The 18,434-nt window shown below is 41.4% G+C and overlaps 1 protein-coding gene across 1 annotated transcript in view; it reads right to left on the bottom strand.

Annotated features, from left to right (window-relative positions):
- STX18 (syntaxin 18) overlaps positions 1 to 18,434 on the bottom strand; it is a 237,369-nt gene that overhangs the window by 34,584 nt on the left and 184,351 nt on the right. Inside the window, exon 8 of the mRNA XM_040335414.1 lies at positions 5,983 to 6,041. Coding sequence (XP_040191348.1) covers positions 5,983 to 6,041 — 59 coding nt within the window. The remainder of the gene's footprint in view (positions 1 to 5,982; positions 6,042 to 18,434) is intronic.

Below are 18,434 nucleotides of genomic sequence, written 5' to 3'. Positions count from 1 at the left end.
GGCTCTTTGAAGAAGGATTTGTCACAGAAATAAACTAGCTTGTCTTTAAACCTGCTTACATTCTAGAAATATATACGTAGGGGAGATTAATAAGAGTGTGACCCTTAATTCTCAATTTTGAAAATCCAATAATCTGACATTTCCAAGGAAAAAGCCTTTGTTGCCCATAGTAAGATAACTAGGTTCCTGCAATCAATTCCATAATTGCTAGGAGAAAAGTCTGCGTCAAGGACTTGCTTTTCTTTTAAGCAGAAGTGGAACTCTCAAACTACAAATAAGGTTAGAGTGACAATACAATTTAGGAAAAAAAAAAAAACACAGAGACTACAAAGCCTACTCACTCAGGGTTTTCAGTTTCTTAAAGTGGTTGTAAAGGCTGAAGGTTTTTTTTTACCTTCATGCATTCTAAGGATAAAAAACCTTCAGTGTGCAGCTCCCCCACTGAGCCCCCCACTAATACTTACCCAAGTCCAATCTCGATCCAGCAATATGCATGAGACCCGAAGCTCTCCCAGGTCTCTCCCTCCTGATTGGCTGAGATGCATTGGCTTCCTCTGCTGTCAATCAGAGCCAGTGAGGCGGGAGCAGGGCTGAGCCGAGCTCTGTCTTATGGATGCAGAGATCAGGCTCGGGAGCGAGCACGAGCGCTCCTATAGCAAGCGTAAGGTGGAGGGGCCCACAGAGCCGGCGGGGGACCAGAGAAGAGGCAAATCAGGGCTGCTCTGTGCAAAACCACTGCACAGAGCAGGAAAGTATAACATGTTACAAGTAAGGGAGCAGTTATGAAGTCCTCTGAAGAAGTCCTGGAGGTAAGCATGGGAGGAGGTGACCAGATAGATTTCTCCAACGGGGCACTCAAGAAGAGGAGGAGCCAGGAGCGCCTCTGAGGGACCCCAGAAGAGGAGGATCGGGGCCACTCTGTACAAAGCCAACTGCACAGAGAAGGTAAATACGACATGTTTGTTTTTTAAAACCCGCAACCTTTACATATCCTTTAAAATTAAGTCCAGACCTGCTCCTTGCATGGAATCCCAGACGTAATAAACATGTATGTCTGTCCTAGCATATGCACATTATAATATGTACACATTTTTCTGAATGAAAACCACATTCACATTTGGAATTAGATTTTTTTTTTTTTTATAGCCAGCACTTTTAAATCTTCTCATCTCTACAGATATTAAACGACAGTCTATTTGACTCCACTAACCATTAGAAAATCGAATGTTACGAAAAAAAAAATATTAAACTCTACTAGTGTATGGCTAGCTTTACAGCAAGTGACGGCAGGGAACTGCAAGACTTGATGTTTTATTCTTATCCACAGGTTACAGGACACATCTACAGGCAAAGAGGAAATCCATCGAGAACACTGCAAATGGTTAACGCGTTTAGTGCATATACGGTACATATTTCTGTGGCTGATAACAATGCATTGTATATAATGCCTTTTCTACAGCTTAGAAGTGCAGACACTGATATGCAGAACGGGCCTGAGAGGAGATACAACTTATCTAAGCGATGAAGAGAGAATGGCCACATCCAGCATCCATTAATGTTTTGTTGCCATGGAAACACACCTATTTTAAAAATACCTGCACTTATCTGATATTTCTACAAATGTCAATTACATTCAGTTCATTTACTCCAGGTTAACCCCTTTCCCGCCACACCGAGAGATCGCAGGCACATCTGGCTGCATACAACAGCTTCTGTGCTGCTGGAAATGACTGTGCTCCATCTGTTTTAGACCAGTCCCCTTCAACTGCCTATTCCTGTATGCAGAATTTGTGATGTCAGGACAGCCAGTGAGATTCCTTAAAGCGGGGGTTCACCCTTAGAGGGCACTTTTTCCCCTTAGATTCCTGCTCGTTTTCTCTAGGGGAATCGGCTATTTGTTTTAAAATATGTGCAGTACTTACCCGTTTACGAGATGCATCCTCTCCGTCGCTTCCGGGTATGGGCTGCGGGAATGGGCGTTCCTTCTTGATTGACAGTCTTCCGAGAGGCTTCCGACGGTCGCATCCATCGCGTCACGATTTTCCGAAAGAAGCCGAACGTCGGTGCGCAGGCGCAGTATAGAGCCGCACCGACGTTCGGCTTCTTTCGGCTACGAGTGACGCGATGGATGCGACCGTCGGAAGCCTCTCGGAAGACTGTCAATCAAGAAGGAACGCCCGCTCCCGAAGACCCATACCCGGAAGCGACGGAAGAAGATGCAGCTCGAAAACGGGTAAGTACTGCTCATATTTTAATACAAATAGCCGATTCCCCTAGACCGAACGAGCAGGAATCTAAGGGGAGAAAATTTTTTTTTTAATACATGGGTGAACTCCCGCTTTAAAGGGAAACTATTGAGTAGATGCAATGAGAAAACAAGCTAAGAATACTGGGTTAAAAAAAAGGTTCACCACCTGCAAAGAAAAGAAAAATGGGGGGGGGGGGTTAAACTTGCTTGTCAAATTATTAAAGTGACTCAAGCGTTGATGCGAATTCTTAAATACAACCAAAAATATAAATAGAAGATAAACAAATGATAAAAGCCGCAACTAAAGAAATTGTGCTCAGACACTGTGAAAAAGTATGTAAAAAAAGTGTGAAGTCGCGCAAAAATCAACCTACTAATTATAAAACACGATTGATAAAATACACCTAATATCACGTAAATTTATCAAGGGTAATAAAGTCACATTACAAGTGACGTAACTCGTAGGGGAGGAGCCTTGTGACGATAACCAGGAGACACAGATTAAGGAGCTTCATATTGTATCTGATTATACAAATGCGCTGGCTGAACTGACCAGAAGTGAGTTTATTTGCATACTTCACACATAGAAGTTAGCATCAGCATATTGCGCTATGTTTTAATTCTCTCTTGTTTATTTGAGAGTTATGTTATACGAGGCAATCCTAGGATAGGAACTGATGTGAAAGCACTTGAAGCCTCTACCATTTGATTGGGATTGCATCTCAAACAGCAGGAACCTTTTGGATTGATTACTCATCTTCAGACAAGCTTATCTACACCAGCTTGTGGACGGTTGTTTGTATATATATTTTGTGATTTTTTTTCATTCCTTATCAGTTTTGCTCACTTATTAGCCATTTACACATGATCATTTGGATGACTATTAGGTGTATTTTATCAATCGTGTTTTATAATTAGTAGGTTGATTTTAGTGCGACTTCACACTTTTTTACTCACTTTATAAACTTGCTTGTCCCAGTCTTCTGATCTCTGGACAGTTCAGGAACTACAGGCACTTGAAGAATCTTCACATTTAACAATTCTGAACATTTTGGATGCCTGCACCTCCTGCTGCCTGTTGAGGTTCCACTGACCCCTTCTTCACTATTGTGTTCTATGATGATCCAGGGAACAGAATGCAACAGGGAGCCAGTCCTCTAATGTACCGTACTTTGAAGCATGTCAGGTGGCAAGAGGCCATTACTCTGGAAAAGAGTAAAGATCCGACAACGTAGAGTTGGGAAAGGTGAGGATATACCCATTTATTTTTGCAGGCAGTGCTCTTTTTCATAATTAGACATGTGCATTTTCGTCTGAATTTCAGGTATTTTCATTATTGTTTTAACAAACGATAACGAAAGCACAGAAAACGAAAACCGAAAGATCCGACAAACAAATGCTTTATTTACGTTTTCCGTGCGGTTGAATGTGCCTAACCTTAACTCTATTAGTCCAATATTATTCTACATAAAGAGAAAAGATTTGACATTAGAGAGACATGAAGAAGAGTCGACATAGAGAGAAAAGATTTGACAAAGAGAAAAGATTCGACATAGAGAGACATGAAGATTCGACGAAGTAGCTAAAAACATACGATCACAGCAAGCGGACATTTATGGTGAAATCACCCGCGGCTATAATGAATTGTCGGCTCCCGGCAATTCAGAGAGAATTCATTCATAAAAATAAAAAAAAGCCTGGGGGTCCAATTCAATTACCAGGCCCTTCAGGTCTGGTATAGATATTTGGGGGGAACCCCGCCGTCAATTTTTTAAAAAAAATTACGTGGGGTTCAACCCAAATATCCATTCCAGATCCTTCAGATCTGGTGTGGATTTTAAGTGGAATTCCACACCAAATTAAATAAAAAATGGCGTGGAGTCCCCCCAAAAATCCACACCAGACCCCTTGTCCGAGCACGCAACCTGGCCGGCCGCAGAAAAGAGGGGGGGACGAGAGAGCCCCCCCTCCTGAACCGTACCAGTCCACATGCCCTCAACATGGGGAGGAGGTCCCCATGTTGATGGGGACAAGGGCCTCATCCCCAGAACACTTGCCCGGTGGTTGTGGGGGTCTGCGGGCGGGGGGCTTATCAGAATCTGGAAGACCCCTACATTGTACCCCTACCATTTCACTAAGGAAGTGTAAATAATTGTAAAAAAACACACACACACACACACACACACACACACCGTGGAAAAAAGTCCTTTATTAAAAAATAAATAAAAATCCAGCGGTGGTAATCCACTATCGATCCCCGTTCCAACATTGTCAGTATCCAGCGACATGTGATCTCTCCGCCAGGGTCCAGCGATGAGAAGATCATCCAGGTCCGGGATCCAGACCGCAGCATCGCCCGCCTCCTCTCTCCACCAGAGACATCCCGGCGAATGATGCGGCTGGCGCTAGTTCTTATATAAATGAGGCGGGGCCACCCGTCACGTGACCCCGCCCCCTCTGATGCAAGGGGGAAGCCTGGGCTTCCCCAGTGACATAGCAGAGGTTGCGTCAGAGGGGGATGGGGTCACGTGACGGGTGGCCCCGCCTCACCTATATAAGAACTGTCACTAGCTCCAGCCGCGTCATTCGCCGGGTTGTCTCCGGTGGTGACAGGCGGTCGGCGATGCTGCGCTCTGGATCCCGGACCTGGATGATCTTCTCATCGCTGGACCCCGGCGGAAAGGAGATCACCAGTCGCTGGATACTGACAATGTTGGAGCGGGGATCGAGTGTGGATTACCACCGCTGGATTTTTATTTCAGCCAGGTATTTCAGGTGATAAAGGGGGGCCAAAATACACAGCACAATCACTGTGCTGTATAACATGCTTTAAAAGGAACAGGATCTTTATTTTTATTTGGGTTAACAAACGCTTTAACCCAGAAGACAAATTACATCCAGTGGAGGAAAAGAAGCACTGCAGAGGATAGATAGGACAAATTCTCTTAAATCTGAAGGAGTGTTGCAGCAAAGAATTTTTTTTAATGAGATATATATATTTATTATTTCTAGTCAGAGCTCTGTACTAAAGTGATTGTAAATAACTTTTTTTAATAAATTATCACATTCCCTCTGTTCTCAGCTGCACGAGAGCTGGGGGAGGAAAAGCAGCAGCACACTAAGCTTGCCAGGACAAGTCTGATAATTGGAGGAGAGTACACTGAGTTTCCAGCATAGCTAGAGAACTGGCCACATTGTGCTCTCCTGCTTAGTGTGGTCAGTTTTTAATAGGAAAGCAGAGGGAACACCAGGCATGTCTTATAAAGAAAGCAATACAAAGAGAACAGGATACTTTCTCATCAGTGGCAGTCGGTGGTAATTTTTTTTGTTGGGAGGGGCACAATGCTCTGCGCCACAAGCCCACCCTATTTTTAAGCCTATTAGAGCCTCTGGCGCTAATCAGGTGCTTCAAAAAACACCCCCGCCGCTGTAATTCACATGCCCCGCATCCTGAAAGGGGCCAGATGCATGAATAGGGGGTGGCGGTGTCTTGTCAAAATAGCAGCCGTGGATAGGGCATGGGGTGGTGGTCGTGGATAGAGGTGGTGTTGCTCCGGCGCCCCCTAATGGACGGACCACCACCGTTTCTTCTACAAGTCTAGGTACAGAAGGCACATATCAGGAATATGAAGTGTTGGGGTAACAAACGCTTTAAGATTTTCTTCCTTAGGTATATCTCCCCTGCCCAGTAGAATATGACATTATATCTGAATGAAACAAAGATAGTTGATTACCTTACTTCATCAAACAGACTGTTCATTTCGCTGACAAGTCTCTGGTTTTCCTCCTCAAACTGTTAAAGAAAAAAAAAATTATAATAAGCAATTCCTATCCTCATTTTGATTAGTGGTTCCAAATTAATAATAACGACTGCAGTGGGGGAAAAGACACAAAAGATACATTCCACATCTTTCCAAATAACTGTTTTACTATATTATGACACAATAGAAAGTTTTTATACACATGATTAAGTAGGTATCGCATTAATATTTACAATTGTACTTTTATGGTAAAAAGGGACGTAACATAGGCAGGCTAATTCTAATCAGGACGCGAAAGAATGCAAACATGTAATGAAAACATTATTAGTGCCATGTGCACAGTGAGGACAATTATATACAGAACATTTCCTTTAGAATATATACGGTATGTGAATGTTCATTTAATGTGATTAAAATGGAACTAAACCCATCAGTTTAACTGGTTCCCAAAAGAAAGTTCACGTTAGAAATGTTCAGTTATTGATATTAAATCCTCAAACATATCAGTGTTATGCAATGTTTTAGTTTACATTCTGCCTACTAGCACATGCATGTAAGTTACATTCAAGGGATGCCTCTAGAGCAAGGGTCTCAAACTGGTGGCCCTCCAGCTGTTGTAAAACTACAAGTCCCATCATGCCTCTGCCTGTGGGAGACATGCTGGTAACTGTCATTCTTGCAATGCCTCATTGGACTTGTAGTTTTGCAACAGCTGGAGGGCCGCCAGTTTGAGACGCCTGCTCTAGAGATAACAGTCACAGTTGCCAGTATGCTTATGTAAGTTCTCAAACACTAATGCCGCGTACCCACGACCGTTTTTCGGGTTGTAAAAAATGACGTGTTTTTTAATGTCATTAAAAACGATTGTGTGTGGGCTCCAGAGCATTTTTCACGATCTAAAAAATGGGCATTAAAAATTTCGAACATGCTCTATTTTTTCACGTAGTTTTTTACGTCGTAAAAAATGGCCGTGTGTGGGCTTTGCTCAGAAGCAAGTTATGAGACAGGAGCGCTATTTCTGGTAAAACTAGCGTTCGTAATGGAGTAAGCACATTCATCACGCTGTAACAGACTGAAAAGCGCAAATCATCTTTTACTAACACGGAATCAGCAAAAGCAGCCCAAAGGGTGGCGCCATCCGCATGGTACTTCCCCTTAATAGTGCCGTCGTACGTGTTGTACGTCACCGCGCTTTGCTAGAGCATTTTTTTTCACGATTGTGTGTAGGCAAGGCCGTTTTAATGATCGGGTTGAAAAAAAACGTCGTTTTTTTCTAGACCCTTAAAAACGTCATTTTTTACAACCCGAAAAAACGGTCGTTTGTACGCGACATAAAGCTATAGCCGCATCGGGGAAACCTCCTGCTGTCAAAATACCATAGCACAGCAGGAGGGATTTCCCCATCAATTCTCTGACTGTGTTGATGGGGGAATCAAGCAATTTTATTTCCTTCAACCCATGTTGAAGGAAAAAAAAACTGAATAATCTATGGCCAGCCTTAGCTAGGAGTTTACAATGTATATACAGTACAGACCAAAAGTTTGGACACACCTTCTCATTCAAAGAGATTTCTTTATTTTCATGACTATGAAAATTGTAGATTCACACTGAAGGCATCAAAACTATGAATGAACACATGTGGAATTATACATAACAAAAAAGTGTGAAACAACTGAAAATATATTTCATATTCTAGGTTCTTCAAAGTAGCCACCTTTTGCTTTGATTACTGCTTGGCACACTCTTGGCATTCTCTTGATGAGCTTCAAGAGGTAGTCACCTGGCGCAGCACCCCATCACTCTCCTTCTTGGTCAAATAGCCCTTACACAGCCTGGAGGTGTGTTTGGGGTCATTGTCCTGATGAAAAATAAATGATGGTCCAACTAAACGCAAACCGGATGGAATAGCATGCCGCTGCAAGATGCTGTGGTAGCCATGCTGGTTCAGTATGCCTTCAATTTTGAATAAATCCCCAACAGAGTGTCACCAGCAAAGCACCCCCACACCATCACACCTCCTCCTCCATGCTTCACAGTGGGAACCAGGCATGTAGAGTCCATCCGTTCACCTTTTCTGCGTCGCACAAAGACACGGGGGTTGGAACCAAAGATCTAAGGTTTGGACTCATCAGACCAAAGCACAGATTTCCACTGGTCTAATGTCCACTCCTTGTGTTCTTTAGCCCAAACAAGTCTCTTCTGCTTGTTGCCTTTCTTTAGCAGTGGTTTCCTAGCAGATATTCTACCATGAAGGCCTGATTCACACAGTCTCCTCTTACCAGTTCTAGAGATGTGTCTGCTGCAAAAGGTGGAAGAACCTAGAATATGAAATATATTTTCAGTTGTTTCACACTTTTTTGTTATGTATAATTCCACATGTGTTCATTCATAGTTTTGATGCCTTCAGTGTGAATCTACAATTTTCATAGTCATGAAAATAAAGAAAACTCTTTGATTGAGAAGGTGTGTCCAAACTTTTGGTCTGTACTGTACATATCTAGGGTCAGCCATAGATTGAGAAAATTTCTTCCCTTCAACCACCTTAATTCCCCCATCAACACAGACAGTGTTGATGGGGGAATCCCTCCCAATGAGCCATTGTATTCTCCTGGCGGAGGAGAGGGAGAAGCCATCCTTGCTGGGAGAACACAGTGATTATTGCTAGCTGCTATAACAAACGCTACCAATAATTGCATTTAAAATCCAGCAGGCTGGGTGTACCCAAGTTGATAAACTTGGGTACATTCAGCCTATTCTAACATGGCTTGAATATCTGCAAATTCAGAAGGAACCAGTGGAGATTCGACCAATCTATGGCCAGTTTATGTTTGCCTATTTTCTTCAAAGGGTCTCTGGCAAACACTGCTTGAAACAACTGCCATTTATACATTCATCATACAACGAATACAGGCGGTCCCCTACTTACAAACATCCGACTTACAAACAGAGGGAGACAACAGGAAGTGAGAGGAAACCTACCTCTAGGAAGGGAAATTCACTCCTGCAAATTATTATGGGAAAAAGGTGTCTCCACTGATGCTTTATCACCAGTCCATGTTTCTCTAATAACCCCAAATTTTCAAAATCCAATTTTTATAGGGACAGAAAGGGAGGTGAAATCTTCTGAACAGATGCGCACAGACAGCAAAACAAATGTTACAGGGGTGATAACCCTTCCCTATGCTGTCCGGAAAGCTTAAAAATAGATTTTTTGGCTGGAGCTACACTTAAAAAATACTAGATACGGTACTTTATGAAGTCCTCCTTATTTCTTATTGACCAATAAGTAATCTATTTTTGAGGAATGTATAAAATAAATAAATATATATATATATATATATATATATATATATATATATATATATATATATATATTCTATTCCCTGATCCTAATGTCGGTGTTCTATATTTCTCTGCAAATTGCATTTAGGGACTTCTTTGCCTAAGAACAAGACTTTAACATTTTATACAACACTAGTCGCAGATTGGTCACACACAACGCAATGCATAGAAGCAAGATGCCGATTCCATGTGTTGATGATTAATAATTCTGGGGGGGCTTGATGCCAATTGTTCCCTGTTCTTTAGAGAACAGAAAGAAAAAATGTATCCCTTGTGTGCAGAAGAGAGCATTGCTGCAGATCCGGATTGCATAGAGATGCGATGAAGGCTAAGCAAGATGCCTCTCTGCTCTTGATGGAATATCCATCAGTCTATAGCCTGTAACAGAATCCTGAACCACAGGCTGGCCATCAATTGTATAAAGATATGTGGGATTTAGAAAAAAAAACAAAAAAAAAAACAGGTCCAATTGTAAATGGCTGCGCAAAGTGGAACTTAAGTCTCAGAACCAAAAATCTCTGGGAACTAGTGTTTTTTTTTTTTGGCAGAAGATGCATGCAAAGTAGATTTTGCCCAAAAAAAATTCTCAGGCTCCTAGTGTTTTTTTCTCTTTTGTACATCTGTACTGGAATCCAAATGTGTGCAACTAAAACCTCTGTTTTTAGGTTCAATATGTTTTTTTGGTTTACAAAGCAGAAAACGAGAAAAAAATAGTAAAGCAGTATAAGGCACTAGTAATCGTGTGACAGGTGCAGAACTGCATACAGTACAGTGTACGATTGCATACAATAAAAAGGAAGACAATAGTCAACATAACATAACTACAATCTACAAAATTATCATATAAGAGTGTGAGGTAGACCTGCCAATAGTAGCCAAACTATCTGCTGCTTCTGCTCAGACCATAAAAACATTTGTAAAATAAAATAAAAATAAAACAGATTATAGCAGACCAAAAAAAAAACTATATACAGAGGGCCATATTCTGAGTATAGTTACGATGGAGTATCTCAGGATACTCCGTCGTATCTCTCTTTTTTGGCCCGTGTATCTATGCGAGTGATTCTTAGAATCATTTTCGCATAGATACGCTTGAGATCCAACATGTGCAAGTCACTTACACTGTCGGATCTTAAATGTAATTACCCAGCCGGCCGCTAGGTGGCGTTTACGTTCAGGTCTCATTTGTTTATGCAATTGAGCCTGATACGCCGATTCCCGAACAAATTTGCGTCGCGTAACCGTCGCTAACGTCGTTTGCGTAAGCGTAAGGTTACCCCTGCTATGTGAGGGGTAACCTTACGCCAGTCCCACGTACGCCATGTTAAGTATGGCGTCGGGTCCGCGTCGTCTTTTCCCGTCGGGTACGTCGTTTCCCTAAGTCGTTCTTGAATACGACTTTACGTCAATGACGCACACGTCTGCGTCATTGACGTTTTCCGCCGAGAACTGGAGCATGCGCACTGGGCTATTTTAAGCCCAGCGCATGCGCAGTTCGTTCGAATCAGGGGCGCGCTTAATTTAAATACAAGCCGCCCCCTTGGAGTTACGCGGGGATACGCCGGGCCAATTACACTACGCCGCCCCAAACTACGGAGCAAGTGTTTGGGGAATACAGCACTTGCTCCTGTAGGTTGGGGCGGCGTAGTGTAAATGGTTTACGCGCCGCCCGCCTACAATGTAGGAGAATATGGCCCAGAATCTGGGTATATCCAAGAATCCAGGAATGGAGAGGGAGGAAAAAAAGGAGAAAAAGTAAGAGGGAAACAGAAGACCTAGGGTTCTCTGACACCACAACGTAAAAGAGAGTCATTCCTCCAGTCAGATACGAATATACAGTACGTAGCCCAGGGTGTCCATGTCTTTTTGAATTGTTTAACCTTATCAAGTAGCATGCTTAACAGTTTCTCATGGATCATGATCAAGGAAATTTTACGTTTGATATGGATAAAGGAAACAGACAGTTTCTACCAAGCTCTTACTATCATACATTTGGCTGCCACAAAAAAAAAAGAAAGAAGCTATTCTCTGTGCATTGTGGGAAATACTAGGAATAGCTTAATTTAATAGTGCATATTGGCGCTGTTGGCCTACCGCTTCTCCCAACACTGAGCAAGGAAAAAATCCTATTCCAATATCCCATAATCTTAAGACACACCTACCAAATAGAGCACACAGGGCCCCTTATCGGCATTTGCGAAAGCACCGAGGAGAGGAGCTTGTGTACACCCTAGGAAGGCGGACGGGTTCAAGGTACCATCTAGTAAGAACTTCAAGGTACACCTCGATAAGAAAAATATTTAAAATGCCACGAAATGAGGGAATAAATCGTGAGAGACATATCGCCAGTCGTATCAGTCGACAAGCCCCTGCTCCAGTCTACCATACAAGATATATTTTCTGGGGAGAGTAGCAACAGACCATATATCAATGAGATTTCTCCTCTGACCCTTATCCCTATTACACCACTTTCCAAATTGAGAAAGGGAAGGGCCATCCTGCCCTGCTGGCCATAATGATTTCAAAAAGTGGAAACATTTTCAGAAACGAAAACATTCAGTGTGGCAAGTCAAACTTAGACATGCAGTGGGCAAGGGTAAAGGGTCCAGTTGGGATAAAATAGTGCATGATTCTATATAGACCTTTGTCTAGCCACTATTTAAATGCCCTAGCATCCATACCTGGAAGGAAGTTAGTTTTAAGGGGGGGTATTAAGTGGTCTTGGGTCAGCAATTTATCCCATAAGGCTAGGGAATGGGACATGGTCAGGGCTAAAAAACCTCTGTTTTTAGCATGAATTTTTAAACTGGGCCAATTTTTTTTTTTTTTTTTTTTAAGGCTAGCTGGTGTGCAAATTCTTGTCTGTTAGTGCTGTGCATTGTCCTTCCATGTGCACCTTTTTATAAACTGGGGTGCTTGCCATTTTTTGATATAGACAGATCGCTGACTTTGGTGTGGGGACACATTGGATGCCTCCAGTCGCAGTGTGTCCCTGTGCCATTAAGGAGTGGGCTCCAAGCAAACCTGCCCTTAATTTATCCACTGCTATACTATATGAGCTCCATTTTGGAGACTCTCAATAATAAAGTTAAGACTGCAATACACTGAGAAGCCTTGATGTAGGCACTGCAGCTTCCACATATATTTGCAAATGTGTCCAACTAAAACCTCTGTTTTTAACGTGAATTGTCAGACGGTAAAACATTTTTGTTTTGTTTGCAGGCTAGCCGATAAGTGTGCAGGGAAATTTTTGTCTGTTTGTTCTGTACTGAGAACCCAGGCTCTTTTCTTAGCATGCCTATAATAGAGGGGGAGCTAGGCACAATGCAACCCCCATGCATATGTGCTGAGGTTACATCATCAGCAGCTGTACAATAGCCAAAGAGGTATATAGTGGAACCTGAAAATGGTGGTGCCACTTCATTTGAGGAAGGGGCAAAAGGATCCTTAACCAGCCACAGCTGGAAGAGGGCACAGTAGATGGTAAGTGTCCTGTAATGTGCAATTGTGCTGTGCATACTTGGAGGGAGACCCTTTTTTCCCTATGTGCTATTTGACTACCTGTAATTCAGTGCTCAAGACATCTGGTAAGCAGCTCAACACACTTTGTGGAAGCACTGCACTCCATGGGCCAGATTCACGTAGCCCGGGCGCAGCGTAACGTAACCGATTTAGGTTACACCGCCGCAAATTTTCTAGCTAAGTGCCCGATCCACAAAGCACTTACCTGGAAATTTGCGGTGGTGTATCCTAAATCCGTCCGGCGCAAGGCGGGCCTATTCAAATGGGGCGGGTACCATTTAAATTAGGCGCGCTCCCGCGCCGGACGTACTGCGCATGCGCCCGACGCAAATTTCCCGACGTGCTTTGCGCGAAATTACGACGCGCCAATGTTTTGTGAATCGCGACATGAAAAAAAGACTTGCGCCGGGAAAAAAATATATTAAAAAAAAAATTCAAAAGCGACGCAGGAAAGACGGGTATACTTTTACATGGTGTACTAATTTTACACTTTGTAAAAGGTGCCCTATCTTTGCGACGGCAAACTAACACTTGCGGCGACGTAACGACGGGAAAAAGTTTAGTGGATCGCCGTAACTGCTAATTTGCATACTCGACGCTGGTTTACGACGCAAACTCCCCCCAGCGGCGGCCGCGGTACTGCATCCTAAGATCCGACAGTGTAAAACTATTACACCTGTCGGATCTTCTGCCTATCTATGCGTTACTGATTCTATGAATCAGTCGCATAGATAGAAACAGGGATACGACGGCGTATCAGCGGATACGACGGCGTATCAGCAGATACGCCGTCGTATCCCTTTTGTGAATCTGGCCCCATATGTTTTGTCATTCAACACCACAGTTTCTGCATACAAGTGTCTCTCATCACCGATATTAGACTTCATTGGTGGACTTATTGATATATCGAGACAGAATGTATTAATTTTTGGGGAAAACAAATGCTTTTATGAAGAAAAAAAAAAGAAAATAATTTAAAATGGAGTGTGATTCTCTCAATCTTTTCTACACTTCTGACTATATAGCAGGTGCATCTCAAAAATTTGAATATCATCAAATAAAATAAAAACATTTCTTTAATCAGCCTACAATCGGGCAATATGAAGTCGGTTGAGGCTTTGTTGCTGACATTTTGCCTTATCTGTTGAATGTTTTGATGTTGTAGACACAGCCTTTGGTCATACTGTAATTGTATTCTATATTTGGAAAAATAAAAATCTATTGAAAGTAAAATAAAAAAATATTTTAGTAATTCAATTCAAAAAGTGAAACTCATATTTATTATATAGATTCATTACACAGAGTGATATATTTCAAGTATTTTTTTTTTTGAGGATTATTGCTTTACAGCTAGTGAAAACCCCAAATTCTCAGAAAGGTCAATTATTACATAAGACCAATAAAAAAAGGATTTTTAATACAGAAATGATGGCTTACTGAAAAGTATGTTTCAATGTATAGTATAGTATGCTCTCAATACTTGGGGCTATTTTTTAATGAATTACTGCTTTAATTGGAGCCGATCAGTCTGTGGCACTGCTGAGGTGGTATGGAAGCCCAGGTTGCTTTGACAGCGGCCTTCAGCTCATCTGCATTGTTGGGTCTGGTGTCTCTCATCTTCCTCCTTACAATACCCCACAGATTCTCTATGGGGTTTAGATCAGGTGAGTTTGCTGGCCAATCAAACACAGTGACACCATGATAATTAAACCAGGCATTGGTAGTTTTGGCATTGTGGGCATGTGCCAAGTCCTGCTGGAAAATGAAATCAGCATTTCCATAAAGCTGGTCAGCAGAGAGCATGAAGTGCTCTAGAATTTCCTGATAGAGGACTGCGCTGATGTTGGACTTGATAAAACACAATGGACCAACACCAGCAGATGACCTGGCTCCCCAAATCATCACTGACTGTGGAACATTTTGCATTTCATTTGGAAATCAAGATCCCAGAGTCTGGAGGAAGAGTGGAGAGGCACAGGATCCAAGTTACTTGAGGTCCAGTGTGAAGTTTTCACAGTCAGTGATGATTTGGGGAACCATGTCATCTGCTGGTGTTGGTCCACTGGGTTTTAGAAAATCAAAAATCAGCGCAGCCTTCTATCAGGAAATTCTACAGCACATCATACTATACTGTACTGTACATTAGGGGTGCCCAACCAGTGGCCTGCGGTGCCCTCTGATGTGGCCCGCAACCTCCTGCTCTGAGATGGCAAGCCCAGATTGCAGGTTGCCAACCTGCCATCCCAGAGCATCAGTGTTGTGAATGAAGCTGGTGGTAGAGGAAGCAAGCGTTTTTTTGAGAAAGTGCACCACAACCGCAGGATATAATAGACATACGTGGCAAAGTGCAGCTAACCGCCGGGAAAACCTCAGGTACACTGCGCCACACCTGTAGTGTGGGTAGACCGCAGACCATCAGTGTAAAAGCAGTCTTGGGCCCCTTTCACACGATTGGACCCTCCATTCACCTCTATGGAGCGGCAGATGATGTAAACAGACTTTTGTCCGTTTACACCTGCCTACGTCCAAAAAAAAAAACATAGAAGTGGATCCCTCCCCTTCCATCTGATTGGATCAGAGGGCCCACATAGAGTAGATTGGGCAGTGTCTGTTTTGCATATGCAGACTGGACACAGTCCTGTCATCTACCCACTCCACTCATTGTGGCCCACAACTGGTTACTAAATCGCTTAAGTGGCCCTCGGCCTTCAAAAGGTTGGGCACCCCTGCTGTACATGGACATACTTTTCAGTAAGCCAACATTTCTATATTAAGAATCCTTTTTTATTGGTCTTATGTAATATTCAGATTTTCTGAGATACTGATTTGGGGTTTTCACTAGCTGTAAGCCATAATTACCAAAAAAACTGTGTGTAACGCATCTATATAAAACATATGAGTTTCACTTTCTGAATTACTGAAATAAATGAACTTTTTTGATGATATTCAATGTTTTTGAGATGCACCTGTACTTGCTTACACACACACACACACACACACAAACCTATCTCTTCTCTCTATATGAATAATATAAATCTGCTTATCTAAAACATATTTCCATGTACACTTTTAAACAAACAAGCATTCATATCTCTGGCAGTGAACAGCACTTGGCCTGAAAAGCACTTGGTTAAGTCTGGGTGGTAGAAAAGCAATCAGTGCTGCTGACAGCAGCCGCTATTAATCTTTAAAAATCAATTTAGCACGCAAGATTGGTCTACGGGAATAAAACGGATATCCAAAAAGTGCAGATTCGTCATCTGGAAGGATTACTGTAAGTGCATGAGGAAGATGTATCAGCCTTTGATACAACATATAATCTTTACATATCTACTTCCCGTTCCAACCACGCAACCGTGACAAGTCATTGTACTAGTAATAAGCCTGCAAACACACTATTTCTATATTCATTTACCAAGCTGAAATTACAGACTTTAACGCCTCCGGCTTCTGTGTGCAGACAGGGAATAGCAGAGAGAAGAGACAGAATATATATTTTTAATGGCCAACATCTATGAATAATAATGTAGGGTGAAACTAGTGCCAGTAAGATTTTTGTGAACAAATACCAATTGTCAATAGCACCTCACCCCGATAAGGAATGAAAAGTAAAAAGGACAAAAAAAGGGTACCATATGGACCCAGGGGCTATTGAAGTGGTGCAGAATAGAGATTTCAGACAATCAAGATTTTATAAAAATAGAAAAAAAATTATTACACAGAATTATATGACATAAATATGATAGATAGAAATAAATCTTGATTAAATACATGATGTGGAATCAAGACAAAGCATTGTTTTGGTCAGCTCTACATGTTTCACTCTTTTGAGTTTCCTCAGGAGCTTTTAGACAGACAATGCTAAATATCAGAGAGAAGAAATCAACAGAAAACATATAATTAAATAACTGTAAAGTAATTTTAACACATCAAATGTATACTAATAAATATACAAATTATAATTAATAATATAAAGGGGAAGAATAAATAATAAAGATTACATAAATTTTAGCAGAATATGCATGTTTAAGGGTCTCAATCATAAATAAATAAACAAGGGCACCAAAAATAAAATTAATAGAATTAGATTTTCAAATAAACTTACCAAAAGGTAAAAATTAATATATCAAGAAATAACAGCATAAAAGAACAGCAGATCACGCAGGAGTAGCCAATGCTTCAAAGGGCAGAACCCGAAGACACCTCGAGAGAACCACAGCAGAATATAAAGCCAATTAATATGGAATAAATATCTGAAAGATAAAGGATACATATGTATACACATATGTCCAAAAGTCTTTCCGAATTGATACAAAATTGAGTATATATATAAATAATAGAAAGTACCTGTCTGTTTGAGACTAAGGAGCTTATATTAATAGAACCAATCCATATGTTCCACAATTAGTGAATCAAATCACGAAGGGGCATTATTACAGCCAGTTGGTGGAGAATTGATTGCAGTGGACAATCACTGTATAGAAAAGGATATATATATATATATATATATATATATATATATATATATATATATATATATATATATATATATATATATATATATATATATATATATATATATATATATATATATATATATTATATGTTTAATAATAAAAAGGAATGAATGTGTGCCAAAAGAGCGCACATAAATAATCCTTAGTAGCCAAAAAATCTGAACACAAGTCAAAAATGAACTGCGAGTAAATACCTGGTTTGAAAAAGTCCAAGGGAAAGGATGCATAGCCACCTGGATGACTGTGAGGGATACAACCGTTCCTCACAGAGCGTGTGTCTGGTCTGACAGCCAGAACGCCAAGACACGGCGCTGGGCTTTAAATTCGCCACCGCGGCGGTGATTGACAAATCACAACGCCGCGATGCGGACATGTGACCGGAACGTCAGCATAGACATCTACCAGCTGATGCTCAGCTGTTCCTCATATGGCGAATCAGGAGGCGGCACAAAACGAGGCCTGATGACAGAGCCTCAATGGGCGGCCCCCACGCGATCAGCGCCATTTTGGAAGCTGGAAAGTTTCCAGTACTAGAATCACTGAAAAGCAATTGGAGTGAAAAGCGCAGGTGATGGAGAGACAAGGGCGCTAGAGAATTATTTATACTGGAGTGCACATGCTAACATTGATTTGATTCACTAATTGTGGAACATATGGATTGGTTCTATTAATATAAGCTCCTTAGTCTCAAACAGACAGGTACTTTCTATTATTTATATATATATACTCAATTTTGTATCAATTCGGAAAGACTTTTGGACATATGTGTATACATATGTATCCTTTATCTTTCAGATATTTATTCCATATTAATTGGCTTTATATTCTGCTGTGGTTCTCTCGAGGTGTCTTCGGGTTCTGCCCTTTGAAGCATTGGCTACTCCTGCGTGATCTGCTGTTCTTTTATGCTGTTATTTCTTGATATATTAATTTTTACCTTTTGGTAAGTTTATTTGAAAATCTAATTCTATTAATTTTATTTTTGGTGCCCTTGTTTATTTATTTATGATTGAGACCCTTAAACATGCATATTCTGCTAAAATT

Source organism: Rana temporaria, chromosome 1 (genome assembly GCF_905171775.1).
Source record: "Rana temporaria chromosome 1, aRanTem1.1, whole genome shotgun sequence".
Lineage (NCBI taxonomy): Eukaryota > Metazoa > Chordata > Amphibia > Anura > Ranidae > Rana > Rana temporaria.
Note: the sequence above shows the minus strand (reverse complement) of the source record. Positions and strands in the feature narration are given on the sequence as shown.